Consider the following 20,578-nt stretch of genomic DNA (forward strand, 5'->3'; position numbering starts at 1 on the left):
CCCTACCTCTCCTCCTCCCTCTACTGGATCTACGACTTTGTGGCTGCCACGCTCTCCATTGCCATCGATGACAATGGCGGAGGGGTGGGCGGCGTGGTATGGCTGGGTCCCAGATGTTGGTGGTATTCTGACAGCTAGATGGGTTGATGGGGCTCAGGACCTACAACATACTGGGGTGCATGCTGCACAAGGAGTCGAAGATTGTGTTCGAGATGTTGGTCTCGTGGCGAAGCATGCTGATGGGTTCATGAGGATCTTTGGGATTGTTGAAGTTGGGGAAGGAGATGATGGTGGGGAACAAGGTGTAGCAGGTGGGGCGTTCAATGACAAACAGCGTGCCAGATAAACATCCATTCCAAACCGAGAAATTGGAGAAATTTCTATTTGTATCGGAGAAATTTCGGCTTTTTGTATTAAGTAAATGGTTTCACTAGCGCTGTTAATTTAATTGGATGTAAATGCAGATTTTACATAATATTAGGTGTTAATGTAAATCTCTGGAGATTTTTATAATTTATTCAAAAATTTTCTAGCATGCAAGAGTCTTCGACATCCAAAGTTAGGCAACATATAAGGCCAGTTGATTCCCCTCACTCTTTCCTAATTTGAGTCTAAATAGGACTCAGTTATAGCAGTAACTGCAATCTGATAAAATCCCCTTTAACTGACCAATTAATGGTTATCTGTGCACTATAGCAGGTGCTGTACATGCTACAGTGAGTCATGAACAGTTCAGCTCCCCAATCAACTTAAATACTGATTTGAAAACACCACACTAAAAAGTAAAAATCGGAAGCTAATCAATCATTGATTTAATTTGGGGCCATTGGACAAAGATGTGCTTGCGAATTTTTTCATGTTGTTCATTGCAACCGGATAGGGCCCTAAGATGCGCCGATTGGCATGCAATCTGGCGATCTCAACACTTTACTGGTCCAAACAGCAATCTAAGCACTTCTAGGGCCAATTTTTGTGGCCATTGCACCTCCCTTTGATATTAGCAGCTGATCTTCAATGATCTCTGCATCACCGTGATTTATATGGAAACAGATTTTTGTCAGCCATTGTTTCCCCTTCTTAACCACAAGGCATTCAAGTGGATATACATATTATCATTTCCACCTATAGGTCTTATGGAATGTTTTGTTCCTTCATTTTTAAAACTCCAAGCACACTTTCATTCGTGACGCAAAAAGATGGTGGCCTCTCAAGCATATAAGAACTACTGCTAAACAATTATAGTTCATTTTTCAAGTGAAAGGGAATTGTGATGATACCATGGGATTAAGTGAGGTTTGTGATCTTTTTTGGAAGTTGTCTTGATCTTTTGCACATGGATGGTTGGCAAAGGGTTAATTTGTGGTCTAATATGACATGATGTGAGAGAATAGTACATGGGCATTTGTAAGTCATGACAGATTAGATGGTTGTAAACTGGAGGGCAAGAATGATGATGTATTGTGTTTTATATTTCCTTTAACGTTTTCTTGACGTGTCTACCCTTTCTTGATCATTGTTATCTGATTATGTATTGGTGTCTTTCTAGACTTTTTTCAGAGAAGACAAACCTTAGTGGAGACTATCTGAGAGAGGGTGGAAAGTGTCCTTACAAATTCTCTCCATAATTTTCATGATTTGCATCTCATTTGGGATCACTAGAGCGGGAGTTACTGGCATTTGATTGCCCTGCATTGGGGCCATTCATTGATGCTTGGAAATCTAACTTAATCTTCATCTCATCTATGTGCAATCTCTTTGTAGTTGAATAATTGAACTTTTGAACCCTATACTAATAAGTAATCCATGAAGTACATCTTGCACATAAAATTTTCCAGGATGTGTATGTGTTGGCATAAGCAAAAGTGTTTCTGCAAGAAATGTTATCATTGGGTATCATGTGTACTGATACGTAAGTCTGAGTTATTTAGAGCATCAGATACACTACTAGCTCATACCAAAGTCAATATCAACTCCATGAATATGACACCACATTGTCATTAAACTGAACAAACATGATGTATCGTATAATTTACATATTCTATACTTCAGTACCATGAGCCATGGTGGGGTAAATAGCCTAATTTTTGAACTTAAAAAGACTCCTCCAGTATGTGGTGCATAAGATTTTGAGTTAGTGGAAGTTCATATGCTTCTCTGGATATTTCTTATCTTTATTATGTGTTTGCTTTTGCAGAACTTCGTGAGAAGTATCGAAAGGATCTAGAAAATTTGACATTGACAACCCAGCCCTTAAAGACATTACAGCTTTTTATTTTTGCCACTGTGCAATATCTTAGGCAATCGCTTCTATATATTCTGACAAAAGGTGGTTGGTTTATGGTCTTCAGTGTACTGGTAGCAGCAATTGCTCCTGTACTTGTGATTGTTGATGGACCTCATGAAAAGGTATTTATCCTTTCAATTGCTATATCCTTCTGTGGCAGATTAATTTTTAGGAGTTCTTTCAAAAACATGTCATGCATTCCTCTGTGGTAACTCACCATGTTCACTCTCAAGTCCAAATATTTTGTTAACGACTTTTGTAACACTTAACGGTGATGTTTTGGTTGAAACTGGATTTTGTTTCTTTTTTTTTTTTGTTTGTACAACATGCTGTAACCAGAACAGATGGTAAATGTCATATTAGTTGGAAATTCTGGTGACGGTGTTTTGAAGTAATATAAAGCTAGCTTATTCACCAATCTTGCCAAAATTCTAAAGTTGTCCAACTGAATTCTTAAATCAACTTGTTGATTCTGTTCACTGCGATGCTTGCAGCATGTTCAGGAGTTCCTTCGCTATTCTGGAATTGTATTTTGGTGGGTGGCACTTGGTGTGACGTCATCAATTAGGCTGGGTAAGTTTAATTTGCATTTGGAAGCCTCCCAAAGTCAACTGCTCAACTTATAAGCTGATTTTTTTTATAATGTCTATGAGTATTATTTCTGCAACTGATTTAGGCTCTATTTGGTATTGTTGTTGGCAGTAGAGCTTTTAGAAATAAAGCTTTCGAAAAGTAGAGATTTTGAAAGTAGAGTTTTTATAAAAACTGTTTATTATTTGATAACCATATTTATAAAATATTATAAATTTTTAATATATATTTGGTAATTAAAATAAAAAAATACTTTTCGTATGGTAAAATAGCAATAAAAAATATTGTATAGTATGATATAGTAGAAAATAATATAATAAAATATTATATATAATTATATATTAAAATATTATTATATTATATAATATTATTATCATATAATGTAATATAATATAATATTATATTATAATTATAATGTAATATAATATAATAGATTATAATCTAATTTAATAATAAATTACAATATAATAGATTATATTATATGTAATATATTATTATTATATTATCATATAATAAAATATAATTTAATGTAATATAATCCAATATATTATCTTGTTATATTAATAAATATAATATAATATATTTATATTATTATAATATATTATTTTATTATTTTATTATTATACTATATTATGTTATATTTATAATATAATAATATAATATGATATGATATAAGATGCAATTATGAAATTTATTGATTGACATTTTAATTGTCTAAAAAATTACTTTTAAATCAAAATAAATGCTAGAAAATTCTTTTTGGAAGAAGCTCTAAAATGGAGCTTTTTCTAAGTAAAGTTTTTTAGCTTTTTGGCAAAGCCAAAATATTTTTTTAATTTTTTATCAAACACCACCATACTATCCAAAAATATTTTTGGAGGGCCAGAAAGTCTGATACTTCAAAAACTTTGCCAAACAGGATCTTAATCCTCAAGAACATCATTTATGATATTCTAGGTTTGTGGCATGCCAATTTAATTATTTTATTTTCTGGTAGCTTTTTGATATTGTTTTTTGTCCTTCAAACATCACGGTGAATAGCCCACCAGCATGAAGAATACTCGTTCGCAAGTTGTGTAGCTAATCTGCAAGGTGTAATATAGTCCATGAATTATCACATAAAGATTGTTAGAAAATACATCTCAAGATTTGGTCCACATTAAGCCCACAGTAAGGTCCAGAATGATGAACGGAGTCCAACGAGCCCAAGAACAGTCTAAATGGAGTCCAAACGGAAAAGATACGTGCGAAAAAATGCTCACAGCAATGGCACGACTCATGAGGCGGCAGCAGGCCGGAGGCAGTGCGGCCGGGCCCGATGGAGACACACGTGTGCAGGCGCACGTGGCCCAGCATGCGGGTGGGCTCAGTGTGGGCGCACGCATGGGTGCCCAGGCCCAGCGCTCCTGTGCGGTCCACCGTGGATCGTGGGGTGCTGGCGATCCATGGGAACCACGTGGACCGAACATAGGATCTACGCACGATTCAGGATATTTTTTGCATGATCCGACTGTTGGAAAATATGTCCCAAAAGCCAATCATCAAGCTGTTGACGGTTGAGTAACCAAGTATTGTAATTGATTTGTTAATAAATAAAATATATTTTTGACATTTTCATCGTAAGCTTTCATCTTCTAATGAACTTCATTGTTATGATGAAGTCTTTAGGACTATTTAAGTTCGATAAAGAGAGAATTTATTGATTAGTCCTTAAAAATATTCACGACCAAATGATAGGCTGTTAATAAGGACGACAGCTTCTATCGAGCATTGGTCGCTGTAGGCCATATGGGTTGATTGTCCTCTTAACCAAGGAGTGTGGAGATACTGGTATGGCATACGGATGAGATGTAAGGATACATCATCATTGAATGTGACCAACTCCAGAGCATTCTACTGTCGAGAATGTCTCTAATGGGATATAGGTATAAGTATCCCTTAGACCTGAGATCACCTCAGTGACTTGCAAGCAACCACTGTGCTTTGGTACTGGACTAACTAAATTTCTAATTCAGTAACGGAAGGCTTTTGGGCATAGTCAAGTACTTGCGAAGTCAGAGTGTGATTGAGATGGGATTGACCACTCCAAGAGTTGGAGAAGAATGAGTCACTGTATTTCAATTTAGCAAAATCTTGATCAGGGTAATCCATCAGATGGATTTGATATTTTGAAATACAATGTGGACAACCTGATCAGAGTTGACAGTTGAACTCTGAGGTGTCCCAAAGCCAATCGTCAGCCTATTGACGGTTGTGCTCCTTTTGTATTAGTACATGAATTATAAATAAATAAAAGTTATTTTGGCATTTTTTCATCACAAATATTTCATCTTCTAATGAACTCCTGTGTTGTGGTGAAGTCCTTAGGACTATTTAGACTCGACAAAGGAGGATTTGTCGCTTGGTCCTTAAACCTGTTCGCGACCAAATGATACGTTGTTACCAAGGACGACAACGTTTATCGAGCATAGGTCGTTGTGTGCCATATGGGTTGGTTGTCCTCATAACCAAAGAGTGTGGAGACACTGGTATGGCATACAGGTGAGATATAATGGTACATCTGCACTGAACGTGACCGACTCCGGAGCTATTTCTGCTGTCAAGATTTGCTCCGATGGGATATGGGTATAAATTCCCTCCGACCTGAGACCGCCACAGTGACTTGCAAGCAACTCACTACACTTAGGCACTGGACTACCTGAATTTCTAATTCAGTGACAGAAGGCTGCTGGGTGTAGTCAAGTACTTGACTTGTCGGTGCGTGTGTCAAGATGGGATTGACCACTCCAGTTTAGGAGCTGTGTACAGTCGTATTTCAATTTAGCAAAACCTTGATCAGGGTAGTCCTAGTGAGGAGTCACAGGACTAATTGAGTTGAGCACGACTCAGATGATCTAATCAGGATTGACAGTTTAACCCTGAGTCATCCTAAACACGGGGGTCAAAAGGGATGAATTATACAGTAACCATATTCACGTAGGTTCTGAGTGTTGCGATTGCAACTATTCAACCTATCCGAACGTCGGGTACCATTGCTAGATGGTCACTTCGATTAGTACAGGAATTGGTTCCTATGCTACCGGCTTAGGTTCGAATCTGTGGGGTCACACACAATAGAGGTTCCTTTCTGATCTGATGGCTAATTATGAGTCTTGTTGGGTACAAAATACCCACAGTCGAAGTTCTCAGCAGAATCAACTCCGAAAGGACTCCGCCCGGACTACCACGGGAGTCGGGCTCCGCCTACGACTCCGACCTCAAGCGGGACTCCGCCCGGACTCCTACGAGAGCCGGGCTTCGTCGCCAACCTCGACTGCCGGTAAGCTCCGTCCGGACTCCTATGGGAGCCAGACTTCGTGCCTAACTTTAGTTGCAGGAGGACTCCGCCCGGACTCCTACGGGAGTCGGGCTCCGCCCACAATATCAACTCTGAGAGGACTCTGTCTGGACTCTTACGAGAGCCGGGCTCCGCCCGCGACTCCAACCTCAAGAGGGACTCCGCACGAACTCCTACGGGAGCCGAGCTCCGTCGCCAACTTCAACCGCCGGTAAGATTCGTCCGGACTCCTACGGGAGCCGGACTTCGCACCTAACTTTAATTGCAGGAGGACTCCGCCCGGACTCCTACGGGAGCTGGGCTCCGCCCGCAACATCAACTCTGAGAGGACTCTGCCCGGACTCCTACGGGAGCCGGGCTCCGCCCACAACTCCAACCTCAAGGGGGACTCCATCCGGACTCCTACGGGAGCCGGGCTTCGTCGTCAACTTCAACCGCCGGTAAGATCCGTCCGGACTCCTACGGGAGCCAGACTTCGCACCTAACTTTAATTGCAGGAGGACTCCGCCCGGACTCCTACGGGAGCCGGGCTCTGCCTGCAATATCAACTCTGAGAGGACTCTGCCCGGACTCCTACGGGAGCCGGGCTCTGCCTACGACTCCGACCTCAAGCAGGACTCCGCCCGGACTCCTACGGGAGCCGGGCTCCGTCGCCAACCTCGACTGCCGGTAAGCTCCGTCCGGACTCCTATGGGAGTTGGACTTCGCGCCTAACTTTAATTGCAGGAGGACTCCGCCCGGACTCCTACGGGAGCCGGGCTTCGCCCGCAATATCAACTCTGAGAGGACTCTACCCGGACTCCTACGGGAGCTGGGCTCCGCCCACGACTCCAACCTCAAGGGGGACTCCGCCCGGACTCCTACGGGAGCCGGGCTTCATCGCCAACTTCAACCGCCGGTAAGATCCGTCCGGACTCCAACGGGAGCCGGACTTCGCACCTAACTTTAATTGCAGGAGGACTCCGCCCGGACTCCTACGGGAGCTGGGCTCCGCCCGCAACATCAACTCTAAGAGGACTCTGCCCGGACTCCTACGGGAGCCGGGCTACGCCCACAACTCCAACCTCAAGGGGGACTCCGCCCGGACTCCTATAGGAGCCGGGCTCCGTCGCCAACTTCAACCACCGGTAAGATCCGTCCGGACTCCTACGGGAGTCGGACTTCGCACCTAACTTTAATTGCAGGAGGACTCCGTCCGGACTCCTACGGGAGCCGGGCTCCGCCCGCAATATCAACTCTGAGAAGACTCTGCCCGGACTCCTACGGGAGCCGGGCTCCGCCCGTGACTCCAACCTCAAGGGGGACTCCGCTCGGACTCCTACGAGAGCCGGGCTCCGTCGCCAACTTCAACCGCCAGTAAGATCCGTCCGGACTCCTACGGGAGCCGGACTTCGCACCTAACTTTAGTTGCAGGAGGACTCCGCCTGGACTCCTACGGGAGCCGGGCTCCGCCCGCAACATCAACTCTGAGAGGACTCTGCCCGGACTCCTACGGGAGCCGGGCTCCATCGCCAACTTCAACTGCCGGTAAGATCCGTCCGGACTCCTACGGGAGCCGGACTTCGCACCTAACTTTAATTGCAGGAGGACTCCGCCCGGACTCCTACGGGAGCCGAGCTCCGCCCGCAATATCAACTCTGAGAGGACTCTGCCCGGACTCCTACGGGAGCCGGGCTCCGCCCGCGACTCCAACCTCAAGGGGGACTCCTCCCGGACTCCTACGGGAGCCGAGCTCCGTCGCCAACTTCAACCGTCGGTAAGATCCGTCCGGACTCCTACGGGAGTCGGACTTCGCACCTAACTTTAGTTGCAGGAGGACTCCGCCTGGACTCCTACGGGAGCCGGGCTCCGCCCGCTACATCAACTCTGAGAGGACTCTGCCCGGACTCCTACGGGAGCCGGGCTCCGCCCATGACTCCAACCTCAAGGGGGACTCCGCCCGGACTCCTACGGGAGCCGGGCTCCATCGCCAACTTCAACCACCAGTAAGATCCGTCCGGACTCCTACGGGAGCCGGACTTCGCACCTAACTTTAATTGCAGGAGGACTCCACCCGGACTCCTACGGGAGCCGGACTCCGTCATCAGCTCCGACCGCTGTCGAACTTCAGCCAATGGATCTGCACTCCCAGGCAGGCCACAATAACGGCCACGATCCTGCTCCACTTCCTGCGGCGGATTCTGTGCAACTCCATCACTCCCTGACAGGCTGCAGTAACGGTCACAGCACTACTCTACTTCCTACGACAGATCCCGCGCAGCTCCATCACTCCCTGACAGGCCGCAGTAACGGTCACAGCACTGCTCCACTTCCTACGACGGATCCCGCGCAGCTCCACTACTCCCTGGCAAGCCACGATAACGGCCACAATCCTGCTCCACTTCCTGCGACGGATACCGCACGATTCTTCCATCCGCTGGCAAGTCGCGACAACGGACGTCGCTCCACTCCCCGCGGCAGACTCCACGTGGCACGCCCCGGTGATGGCCACGGGTCTACTCCACTACTCTTCGCAACAAACTCCGTCTGACCCTGGGCAGCCCACTGCCAGATGGTTACAGGTGTCGCTATCAATCTGTTGCCCTCTCCATCTATAAAAGAGAAACCCCAGATACGTTATTCGATAAGCTCTTAGTTTTTACCTCAAAACTCTGCTAAATTCTCCGTTCGAGCACTCCATTCTTGTTGAGGCAGAAAACTGACTTGAGTGTCGGAGGGTCTTGCCGGAGCAACCCCACCTCCGGTTTAGACTTCCTTTGCAGGTCCCGGTGGCGACCGCGACTCCCTCGACTCTAGCTTCTCCGGCGCAAGCGAATTTTTGCACCAACAGGATTGGCGCTAGAGGAAGGGACTTTGAACCTTCGCAGTACCCTTGTTCTTAAAGGAGTGCTTAACGGAGCCACCTCCGATCGTCTCCTCCGGCACCCACTCCCTGTCTCCCCCTCGGGCTCCTTACTCGATGCCTCCCCGCAAGACGTCCACGCGACGGTCCACGGCCTCCGCGGCCAGGTCTCAGGCTCCGGCCTCCCCTCCTGTTTCTTAACCTCCTCCTCCTCCTCCGACGACGGCGGTCGGCGTGGAGCAGTTTGACTTGCTGGCGTAGCAGGTCAGGGGCCTCACTGAAACTGTGCAAGCTATGCAGCAGCAGCAGCTGCAGGCATCGGTACGCCCGGAAAGGGCATCCCCGGAACACCGAAATCCGACGGTGGGGCGGGCCACCTGGGCCAGCCGCCCCATCCTTCCTGGGAAAACGAACACAATGGTGGAGAGCCCTCAATCGGACCACGACTCCACTCCTGGAAGATCCCTGTCCCCATTCTGCCAGAGGACCCTCGAGACTCGAAGTCGAGAGAATTTTCTGGACCGGAGGCTCCAGGAGATGAACCGGCAGATCGAAGAACTCCGCCATGTACCCCCCACTTATGGTGAGGATATTTGTACTGACCCTCCCTTCTCTCAAATGATCATGCAGGAGCCGATCCTGCCAAACTTCAAGCTTCCCCAGTTCGAAAGCTACGATGGGACTTCAGACCCGGTTGATCATCTGGAAGCCTTCCGGACGACGATGCTGCTTCACGGTGCTCCTGATGCCATCCTATGCCGGGCCTTCCCGTCCACCTTGAAGGGAGCGGCGAGGAACTGGTACTCGGCTTTGAAATCGGGTACCATCTTTTCCTTCGATCAAATGAGCCACCAATTTGTGGCCCATTTCGTCAGTAGCCGGCACCCCTGGAAGGGTTCGGAGTCCCTCATCAACATCAAGCAGAGGGAAGGGGAGTCTATTTGGGCCTACATCAACCGTTTCAACGTCGCGGCGCTGGAGGTCTGGAACTTGGACCAATCAGTCGCAATGGCCGCCCTGAAGGGCGGCCTTCAGAAGAATGACCTTTTGTTCTCCCTGGAGAAGAAGTACCCCAGGGATTTTGCTGATTTGCTAGCTCGGGCTGAAGGATACGCCCGAGCGGAAGAAGCCTTCAAAATGAAGGATGAAGAGACAGCGAGGGAGCGGCAAGCGGGAGACTCGAGTAGGCCCGCAATTGAAAAAAGGCCAAGGGAAGCCCGGCCGCATTCTCGATCCCCTCCTGGGCACAAGCGCGCCCATACTCCACCTCGGGTACGCAGGCAGAGAAGTCTGGATCGCGGGGTTCGGCGGGGTTCCCCACCAGGGAGATTCCGCAACTACGCCCCCCTCAATGCTTCGAAGGCCCAGGTATTGATGGAGGTCAGGGAGCAGCTCCCTAGGCCGGAGAGGATGCGCACATACCTCAGGAAGCGCAATCCCAACAAGTTCTGCCTCTACCACCGCAACCACGGCCATGACACAGAGGAATGCATCCAGCTCCGGGATGAGATCGAGGAGCTCATTCGGCGAGGTCGACTCGACAGGTTCATCCGATGCAGGCCTGAGGGTAGAGGAGATCGGCCAAGGGCCCTTCCGCAGCCTGAACCGCCAAGAAGGGAGGAGCAACCTGGGGACCGGCCCCCCATCGGGACCATCGACTCCATCACCGGAGGGCCTCAAGGAGGAGCAGACCTCCCGCAACAGTGGAACTCAAAAAATCTGTAAATGTATCACTTACGATTTCACCTTGAATCTAAATTTCTTTCTACTTGACGTACTTTTCCCATCTGGCATGGATTTGTCACGACTGGATATGACCCCTCCAAACGCCTGAAACAAAGTTATGTTAGGAGCAGGGGGAGAACCCCATCCTAACATACCTAAAATGAAAGTCTAACTATCTCAAAATCGGATTGGGGGAGAGGCCTTACAACGCCCTAATGTGCCCCCATGGCCATGTCAGGAACAGGAGGAGGACCTCGTCCTGACATGAGCAAAGTCAAAGGCCCGATTCTTTTAGACCAGATGGGGGGAGAGGCCTTACAGCGCCCTAATGTGCCCCCACAGCCATGTCAGGAATAGGAGGAGAACCTCGTCCTGACATGAGCAAAGTCAAAGGCCTGGTTCTTTTAGATCGGATGAGGGGAGAGGCCTTACAGCGCCCTAATGTGCCCCCACAGCCATGTCAGGAATAGGAGGAGAACCTCGTCCTGACATGAGCAAAGTCAAAGGCCCGATTCTTTTAGACCGGATGGGGGGAGAGGCCTTACAGCGCCCTAATGTGCCCCCACAGCCATGTCAGGAACAGGAGGAGAACCTCGTCCTGACATGAGCAAAGTCAAAGGCTCGGTTCTTTTAGACCGGATGGGGGGAGAGGCCTTACAGCGCCCTAACGCGCCCCCACAGCCAAGTCGGGAACAGGAGGAGAACCTCGTCCTGACATGAGCAAAGTCAAAGGCCCGGTTCTTTTAGACCGGATGGGGGGAGAGGCCTTACAGCGCCCTAACGCGCCCCCACAGCCAAGTCGAGTATGGGAGGAGAACCTCACCCTGGCTTGAGCAAAGTGGAAGGCCCGGACTCCTACGGGAGTCGGGCTCCGTCCATGACACCAAGGAAGACTCCACCCGGACTCCTACGGGAGCCGGGCTCCGTCCACGACGCCAAGGAAGACTCCACCCGGACTCCTACGGGAGCCGAGCTCCATCCACAACGCCAAGGAAGACTCCACCCGGACTCCTATGGGAGCCGGGCTCCATCCACGACGCCCAGGAAGACTCCACCCGGACTCCTACGGGAGCCGGGCTCCATCCACGATGCCAAGGAAGACTCCACCCGGACTCCTACGGGAGCCGGGCTCCGTCCATGACGCCAAGGAAGACTCCACCCGGACTCCCACGAGAGCCGGGCTCCGTCCACGACTTCTGCAGCAAGAGAGATTTTGCCCGGACTCCACCCCGCGACTTCTGCAGCAAGGAAGACTCCGCCCGCCCTGGCAATGACCCTTACATGCCCTCGCGGGAATGGGAGGAAAACCTCGCCCTGATGGTAACGAAACCCGGCCGCCCAACAAGATCAGATGAAGAAAAAAAGTCCCTTAGCGACACCTCCGCACTCCTATGCAACCCCGCAAAAAGCGAAAGAAGGGTCCTTACTCGAAAAAGAGGAGAAAAATTAAAAAGGAAGGGTGACGAACCACGGTGGAAATAGATGAAGGACGAACCGCCCCAAAGACCTAAAGGACTTCGTCCCAACGGAGACGAGGAGTTCCTACCAAACACCCCCGGCTTCTAAAAAGACTCCCGACACAGGTCAGGAAGACAGCGACATCCCCAAAGTAATGCAGAGTTCGGACCGCCAAGCTCGGGCTTGCAGCCACGTACGACGAGGAAGGCGAGCTAACGCATTGACGACTGGGTGCCTCCCAACGACGTCTACATCGGACAAGTCGAACGACAAGAAAAGTTCGGCGGACGACAATTTAATACAACGCACGGACGAGGTAACACAAAACACCCTTTTCATTCCATTTCCGTAATACACGCTACAAAGCCCGGAAGGCCAAGGAAAGAAAAGCAAAACGACAAAAAGTGAAGTAAATACATGAAAAGACAGAAGGACGAAAAGAGCTCTAAGGAGGCTCTGCTCCTTCCGACCTAGAGTTGTCTACTCCACCTCTCAACCAGGACTGCCTTAGATTCTCAATTTCTTCCTCTAGCTCTTCCCTTTTCTGCAGCGTATCCTGGAGCGCCCGACGAAGTCGCTGGCTCTCGGCCTCCGCCTCTCGACGCCTCTTCCTCAAGACCTCAGATTCCGCCTCTGCGTCCGCGACGGCCCACTGCTCGTATGCCAATTGAATCTTCAGTTGTTGCAGCTCGGTTGTCTTTTCCCCGAGGGCGACTGAAATCCCTTCAATGGTTCTTCTTAGGGACTGGAGCTCATCAGAATCTCGAGCGGAAGTAAGCTGAGCCCTGCTGGCCAGCTGCCTCTGGAGACGGACGACTTCGTCGGTCGCCACCCTGAGTCTCCCCTTATATTCCTCCACCTGCCTGCACCAGCTGGCCCGATGCACGTCGTGGCTCACCTCGACGTCCTAAAGCTGCTGCTGGAGGTCGGAGACCTTCTTCGACCACTCCTGGTCGCCGTCGACCCGGGCCAAGAGTCGGGACGAACCTCCTTCCAGCTGGCCGATCTTCCCCTTCGCGGCTGACAGTTCCACCTTGAGGGCGCTAATCTTGGCGGCCTGAGCCCAAATTCGATCGCTGGCGCTCTTCTTGCATTCATCAAGCTCCTTCGCGAAAGCCGCCTTCCTCCGGCTATACTCCATGATCCCCTTCACGTGGAGATTCCAAAAGTGGGTGGCCTCCGCGGTGGCTTCAGAATGACCCTCTCTCAATCTGCGAAGCTCGCCTTCCATCTTCTTCGACTTCTTTGTCAAGTGAAAAACTTCCTTCTTCAGCCGCTGGATCGTCGACTTCAGCGGGATCCCCAGGGGCAGGGGAAGTGCTTCTGCAGGACACTGTCGTCGGAAAGCAAAAGCGTCAAGGCATGACTCATCGCAAAAAAAAAAAAAAAAAGAGAAAGAAGAAGGGGAGGGAAGAGAAGCCATCCGCGACAAGAAATTCAGCTTTATTAATTGGGTGATTCTTGAAGATAGAAAAGAAAAAAAAAATTACGATGAAATAAAAATACAAGGTCGGAGATCTCAGACCTCAGGGGCGGGGGTTGGAGAACTCGGCGTCCCCGGCAAGGGGGCTGCAATAGCAGTGGCGGCTGGCGAGGGACCGACCTCGTCTTCGGACTCCTCGCCTAGGAAGCTGAGGTCGAGCTCCAAAAATTTTCTGGCCACCTTCTCTTGGCAGAGCTCAAACCCCTTGATGAATGCCTCCTGGCCGAATTGGACGTTCAGGTCCCTCATCTCCGCGGAAGCCTTGAATTCCTCTACCGCAAGGACTCTAGCCTCCGAGACCAGGATCGAAATCTGCTCGGCCAAGTTGGCGACCTCGGCCTTCGCCCTTCTCGCCGACTCCTCCAAGGTCCGCCTCTCCTCCTCCCGAGCTTGTTTCTCTCTCTCCAGGGCCTCTTGGAGGGCGACTACTTCGGCCATCTTTGCTTGGAGGTGAGCAACCTCGGCCCGACAGCGCTCCTTCACCTGGAGGATGTCCCTCCTCGCACGGTTCACTGCCTCAATATTGGCGAGGAGCTGGTGCTCAATCTGCAAGGGCAGCTGGGGGATTAGAACAAAGGCCGAATAGCCAGGTGAATAAAGATTTGCTTACCTCAAGGAAGGACCCCAAAGAGTCTCAGGCCCGCTGCTCAGGATCGGCGCGGTCGATCCTCTCGACGACGTCGGACAGAATGCAGCCGTCGATCAACCACCTGATCAAATCCCTGTCATTGAAGGGATTCTCCGGCCCCTCTTCGGAGCAGAGGGACTCATCGGCGGCAGTTCGACGGCTACTCACCCTGCGGGCCATCGATTTCTTCCTCTTCCCCCTCTTGGCCACGGGCGCCTCCGTGGAGCGGACTCCCGAAATAGGGGCCCCAGTCGGCAGACTCCTCGAGGAGGCCTGGGGAGCCGTTGCCTCGGCATCCGAGGGAATGTTAATCACTGGGGCCGCTTGGGCAGGTGCGGCCAAGCTCGACTCCTCCGCCCTGGCCCTCTTCGTCGATCCGGAGGTTGCGATGCCCTTTCTCTTGTGGGCCCTGAGGCCCCTGGCAAGCATCCGCGCTGCTTCAGCGTCCATCCCTTAAAAAAAAAAAAAGAGAGAGAAAAAGAAAGAAGAAAAAGAAGCAAACCAATCAATCAAGAGTCAAAGACCGAAAAAAAAAGGGGGGAAGAAAGAAAGAAAAAAACAGAGGGGAAAAAGAGAGAGAAGGAAGAAGAGGTAAAAAGGGAAAGAAAAAGAAGAAATGCATGAAAAGAGAAGATAAAGGAAAAGATGAATACTCGCAGGATCTTGGGGGCTCAGGCCGATGTTGAAAAGAAATTGCTCCCTCAGAAGATTGGGAAGGGAAGGAGCGGAATAGGCAAGAAGTTTTCGGACAGCCTGGAGGTCATCCTCCCCCAGACTAGGGGCCCGGCGAATAGAATCCCTCAGAGAGCCCCAAGGGGGCAGGCCCAGCCTCAGGGTCGGGCAATAGACGAAGAGGTATTTCTCCTTCCAATTGTGGATTGAAGAAGGGGCACCTTTCAGCAACCCCTTCTTACCGAACTGGAGGGAGAAGTACCACCAGTCCTTCACCGAAGGATGACGCTTGAAAGTATAGAAGTGCCTAAACAGAGAGAGGGACGGTTGGACCTCGACTACGTGGCAAAGGGAGAGAAATCCTATCAAAAACCTAAAAGAATTCGGAGCCACAGAAGCCAAGGAGATGTCTAAGAAGCGGAAGAGGGCAACAACAAAGGAAGGAAGACGAAGCCAGAGTCCGGCATGGAACGCTTCCTGATACAGACAAAAATGACCGGATGGGGGAGTGCTGGCCCGGTCAGAAGGGCCAGGCAGCTCCAGGTCGTACTCCGGAGGAACTCCATACTGAACCCTTATCAGAAGGAGTTCCTCCAGAGTCAGGAAACATGGAATGGCGTCCGGTGAAAAAATCGGGCGGAGCCCAGCCCCAGACGCAGGTTCGTCTACATAGCAAGGGACCTGGGGGTTTGAGGCGGAAGAACTCCTGGAACTGCAGGGAGCAGAAGAGCCGGATGATATTTCGGGTAGGTTTGAAGGGGAGCTCTAAAGATCCCTCAGAAGACGGACCGGATGAGGGGCAAGAGGTCACAGGAAACTAACTCGGAGGAATACAAAAAATAATGACAGAGAAGAAGTCTCTAAGCGGTGGGAAGAAGGTTGAAGGTGCCGAAACTAACCTAGATCGCTCTGAGGGACCAGAGGGACAAAGACAGGGACGATTTGGAGGGCGCCTATGGCTCGAGAAGATACCAACTGAAACATGGCTCTTGAAGGGAAGGCAGACACTGATAAAAACTCTGGAACGGAATAGGGCCCCTAAAGATGGAAGGATGGGTTTAAATAGACCCTGGGATCCGACGCCATAATGATCGCGAATCCCCCCAGGCCAGCCCGCATCAGACACGTGTCCCACTCCCTCCGACGGGCGGCTAAAAGTGGCTGACGAATTGGCAGGGCCATTATGGCACCGTACCTGGGCCAGTGTACTGGCAGAAATTTCGAAGGGTCCCTTCGTATTGTCCCGATTCGAAAAGACTCCAGCACGCGCACATTTAACGCAAAAATATATGGGGGCGGCCGTGCGCAGGATTCGAGGGGACAACTTCGGCTATATCTCTGTACTTCATTCGAAATTCAAACTCGAAAGTAGGAGGACTGGTGTTGGATACAAAATACCCATAGTCGAAGTTCTCAGCAGAATCAACTCCGAAAGGACTCCGCCCGGACTCCCACGGGAGCCGGGCTCCGCCTACGACTCCGACCTCAAGTGGGACTCCGCCCGGACTCCTACAGGAGCTGGGCTCCGTCGCCAACCTCGACTGCCGGTAAGCTCCATCCGGACTCCTATGGGAGCCGGACTTCATGCCTAACTTTAATTGCAGGACTCCGCCCGGACTCCTACGAGAGCCGGGCTCCGCCCGCAATATCAACTCTAAGAGGACTCTGCCCGGACTCCTACGGGAGCCGGGCTCCGCCCGCGACTCCAACCTCAAGGGGGACTCCGCCCGGACTCCTACGGGAGCCGGGCTCCGTCGCCAACTTCAACCGTCGGTAAGATCCGTCCAGACTCCTACGGGAGTCGGACTTCGCACCTAACTTTAATTACAGGAGGACTCCGCTCGGACTCCTACGGGAGTCGTGCTCCGCCCGCAAAATCAACTCTGAGAGGACTCTGCCCGGACTCCTACAGGAGCCGGGCTCCACCCACAACTCCAACCTCAAGGGGGACTCCGCCCGGACTCCTACGGGAGCCGGGCTCCGTCGCCAACTTCAACCGCCGGTGAGATCCGTCCGGACTCCTACAGGAGCCGGACTTCGCACCTAACTTTAATTGCAGGAGGACTCCGCCCGGACTCCTACGGGAGCCGGGCTCCGCCCGCAATATCAACTCTGAGAGAACTCTGCCGGGACTCCTACGGGAGCCGGGCTCCGCCTACGACTCCGACCTCAAGCGGGACTCCGCCCAGACTCCTACGGGAGCCGGGCTCCGTCGCCAACCTCGACTGCCGGTAAGCTCCGTCTGGACTCCTATGGGAGCCGGACTTCGCGCCTAACTTTAATTGCAGGAGAACTCCGTCCGGACTCCTACGGGAGCCAGGCTCCACCCGCAATATCAACTCTGAGAGGACTCTGCCCGGACTCCTACGGGAGCCGGGCTCCGCCCGCGACTCCAACCTCAAGGGGGACTCCGCCCAGACTCCTACGGGAGCCGGGCTCCGTCGCCAACTTCAACCGCCGGTAAGATCCGTCCGGACTCCTACGGGAGCCGGACTTCGCACCTAACTTTAATTGCAGGAGGACTCCGCCCGGACTCCTACGGGAGTCGGGCTCCGCCCGCAACATCAACTCTGAGAGGACTCTGCCCGGACTCCTACGGGAGCCGGGCTCCGCCCACAACTCCAACCTTAAGGGGGACTCCGCCCGGACTCCTAGGGAGCCGGGCTCCGTCGCCAACTTCAACCACCGGTAAGATCCGTCCGGACTCCTACGGGAGCCGGACTTCGCACCTAACTTTAATTACAGGAGGACTCCACCCGAACTCCTACAGGAGCCGGGCTCCGCCCGCAATATCAACTCTGAGAGGACTCTGCCCGGACTCCTACGGGAGCCGGGCTCCGCCCGCGACTCCAACCTCAAGGGGGACTCCGCCCGGACTCCTATGGGAGCCGGGCTCCATCGCCAACTTCAACCGTCGGTAAGATCCGTCCAGACTCCTACGGGAGCCGGACTTTGCACCTAACTTTAGTTGCAGGAGGACTCGGCCCGGACTCCTATGGGAGCCGGGCTCCGCCCGCAACATCAACTCTGAGAGGACTCTGCCCGGACTCCTATGGGAGTCGGGCTCCGCCCACAACTCCAACCTCAAGGGGGACTCTGCCCGGACTCCTACGGGAGCCGGGCTCCATCGCCAACTTCAACCGCCGGTAAGATCCGTCCAGACTCCTACGAGAGCCGGACTTCGCACCTAACTTTAATTGTAGGAGGACTCCGCCCGGACTCCTACGGGAACCGAGCTCCGCCCACAATATCAACTTTGAGAGGACTCTGCCCGGACTCCTACGGGAGCCGGGCTCCGCCCGCGACTCCAACCTCAAAGGGGACTCCGCCCGAACTCCTACGGGAGCCGGGCTCCGTCGCCAACTTCAACCGCCGGTAAGATCCGTTCGGACTCCTACGGGGGCCGGACTTCGCACCTAACTTTAGTTGCAGGAGGACTCCACCCAGACTCCTACGGGAACCGGGCTCCGCCCACAACATCAACTCTGAGAGGACTCTGCTCGAACTCCTACGGGAGCCGGGCTCTGCCCACGACTCCAACCTCAAGGGGGACTCCGTCCGGACTCCTACGGGAGCCGGGCTCCGTCGCCAACTTCAACCGTCGGTAAGATCCATCCGGACTCCGTCATCAGCTCCGACCGCTGTCGAACTTCAGCCGACGGATCTGCACTCCCAGGCAGGCCACAATAACGGCCACGATCCTGCTCCACTTCCTGCGACGGATTTCGCGCAGCTCCATCACTCCCTGACAGGCCGCAGTAACGGTCACAGCACTGCTCCACTTTTTACGACGGATCCCGCACAGCTCCATCACTCCCTAACAGGCCGTAGTAACGGTCACAGCACTGCTCCACTTCCTACGATGGATCCCGTGCAGCTCCACTACTCCCTGACAAGCCATGATTACGGCCACAATCCTGCTCCACTTCCTGCGATGGATACCGCACGATTCTTCCATCCGCTGGCAAGTCGCGACAACGGACGCCGCTCCACTCCCCGCGGCAGACTCCACGTGGCACGCCCCGGTAATGGCCACGGGTCTACTCCACTACTCTTCGCAACAAACTCCGTCTGACCCTGGGCAGCCCACTGCCAGACGGTTACAGGCGTCGCTATCAATCTGTTGCCCTCTCCGTCTATAAAAGAGAAACCCCAGATACGTTATTCGATAAGCTCTTAGTTTTTACCTCAAAATTTTGCTAAATTCTTCGTTCGAGCACTCCATTCTTGTTGAGGCAGAAAACTGACTTGAGCGTCGGAGGGTCTTGCCGGAGCAACCCCACCTTCGGTTTAGACTTCCTTTGCAGGTCCCGGTGGCGACCGCGACTCCCTCGACTCCAGCTTCTCCAGTGCAAGCAGATTTTTGCACCAACAAGTCTTATGTGTTTGAGACTCTATGATTGAGAATTAAGATTCTATGATCATGAGTTCCACACATTTTGAGTACTGGAGTCAAAATTTTGAATTTTAAATTTTGAATTTGAAATTTGAACTCTTTATCAGGGTTTCATATCGATGGTCTCTGATGCCTAATTGCCCATCGAATTTGGACTCAATAATTATGAGAGATTTTATTAGTGATTTGATTGCTAATTAACTCAATTTGATTGAGTAATTATTTTTGGATTAAGTCCAATTGAATTGGATTCAATTGGGTTTGACCCGATTAGGTTAAGAGTTGACCAAATCGTCGAGATGGTTTGGTCCCTGATTTGATCAGGGGTTGGACTTAGTCAATTTTTGATTTGATTAGGATTTTATTGAGCCTAATTAAGCCTAATTAAGTTGGATTTAATTTTGTCTAATTATGCTTAACCTATTTTGATTAGGTTGGTTCAATTAAGATCAAACCACCATTCGAATTTGAATACCTGCACCACCTTAAATCTCTGCGCCCATTTGAATTCACGAGAAGAAACTTCTCGTGAATTTTTTCTCATGCAAAGCCCTTCTCACACCCACTTTTGTGCACCATATGGATGGATAAAGCTAATTAGTTAACCATTCAAATTCAAAGCGTGTTTGAATTTGAATGGATAACTTATCTCTTTTGCCTTCAAGCTTATCCATCTTGTGCGCCACATAATTCACACGAGAAAAAGTTTCTCGTGAAACTTTTCCATGCACAAAGAGTCCACGCCCTCCTCCACAAGTGGATAGGGATGAGTTGGTTTTAGTTTGAATTCAAATTTGATTTGAATTCAAATGTGTAACCACTTGTCTTTATCCTCTCACGCGGATAAGACACGTTTTGAACTATTTTAAAAGAGATAGGAAGCTGGGGCATGCGTAGAAAAATTTTGAGAAAGAAAGTGAGGCATGAGGAAGCCTTGTGTGTGAGGTGAAGGTCTAAAATCTTCTGAGAGAAAAAGAAAGAAAAGAAAGAAAATTGAATGCAGGGTTTTTGGTGTGTACCCTAGGATTTCTACCTAGGGTTCGGGAAGTGAGATTTGTGTGCCACGAGTGTCGTGAGTCCACCAAATTTCAGGGAGAGATCCATCAGCCTCTCAACCAATCGTGCAGATGATCCAAAGCATTCGAGGAGTCGACACACATCG

The 20,578-nt window shown here is 50.9% G+C and overlaps 1 protein-coding gene across 1 annotated transcript in view; it reads left to right on the top strand.

The window, feature by feature from the left end:
- Positions 1-73: 73 nt before the first annotated feature.
- The window catches only part of LOC105034909 (vacuole membrane protein KMS1-like), a 134,538-nt gene continuing 114,033 nt past the window's right edge, over positions 74-20,578 (top strand). The window contains exons 1-3 of the mRNA XM_073249529.1: positions 74-311; positions 2,195-2,406; positions 2,779-2,857. Coding sequence (XP_073105630.1) covers positions 74-311; positions 2,195-2,406; positions 2,779-2,857 — 529 coding nt within the window. The remainder of the gene's footprint in view (positions 312-2,194; positions 2,407-2,778; positions 2,858-20,578) is intronic.

This window comes from Elaeis guineensis, chromosome 15, assembly GCF_000442705.2.
Source record: "Elaeis guineensis isolate ETL-2024a chromosome 15, EG11, whole genome shotgun sequence".
In the NCBI taxonomy this organism is placed as follows: Eukaryota; Viridiplantae; Streptophyta; class Magnoliopsida; order Arecales; family Arecaceae; genus Elaeis; species Elaeis guineensis.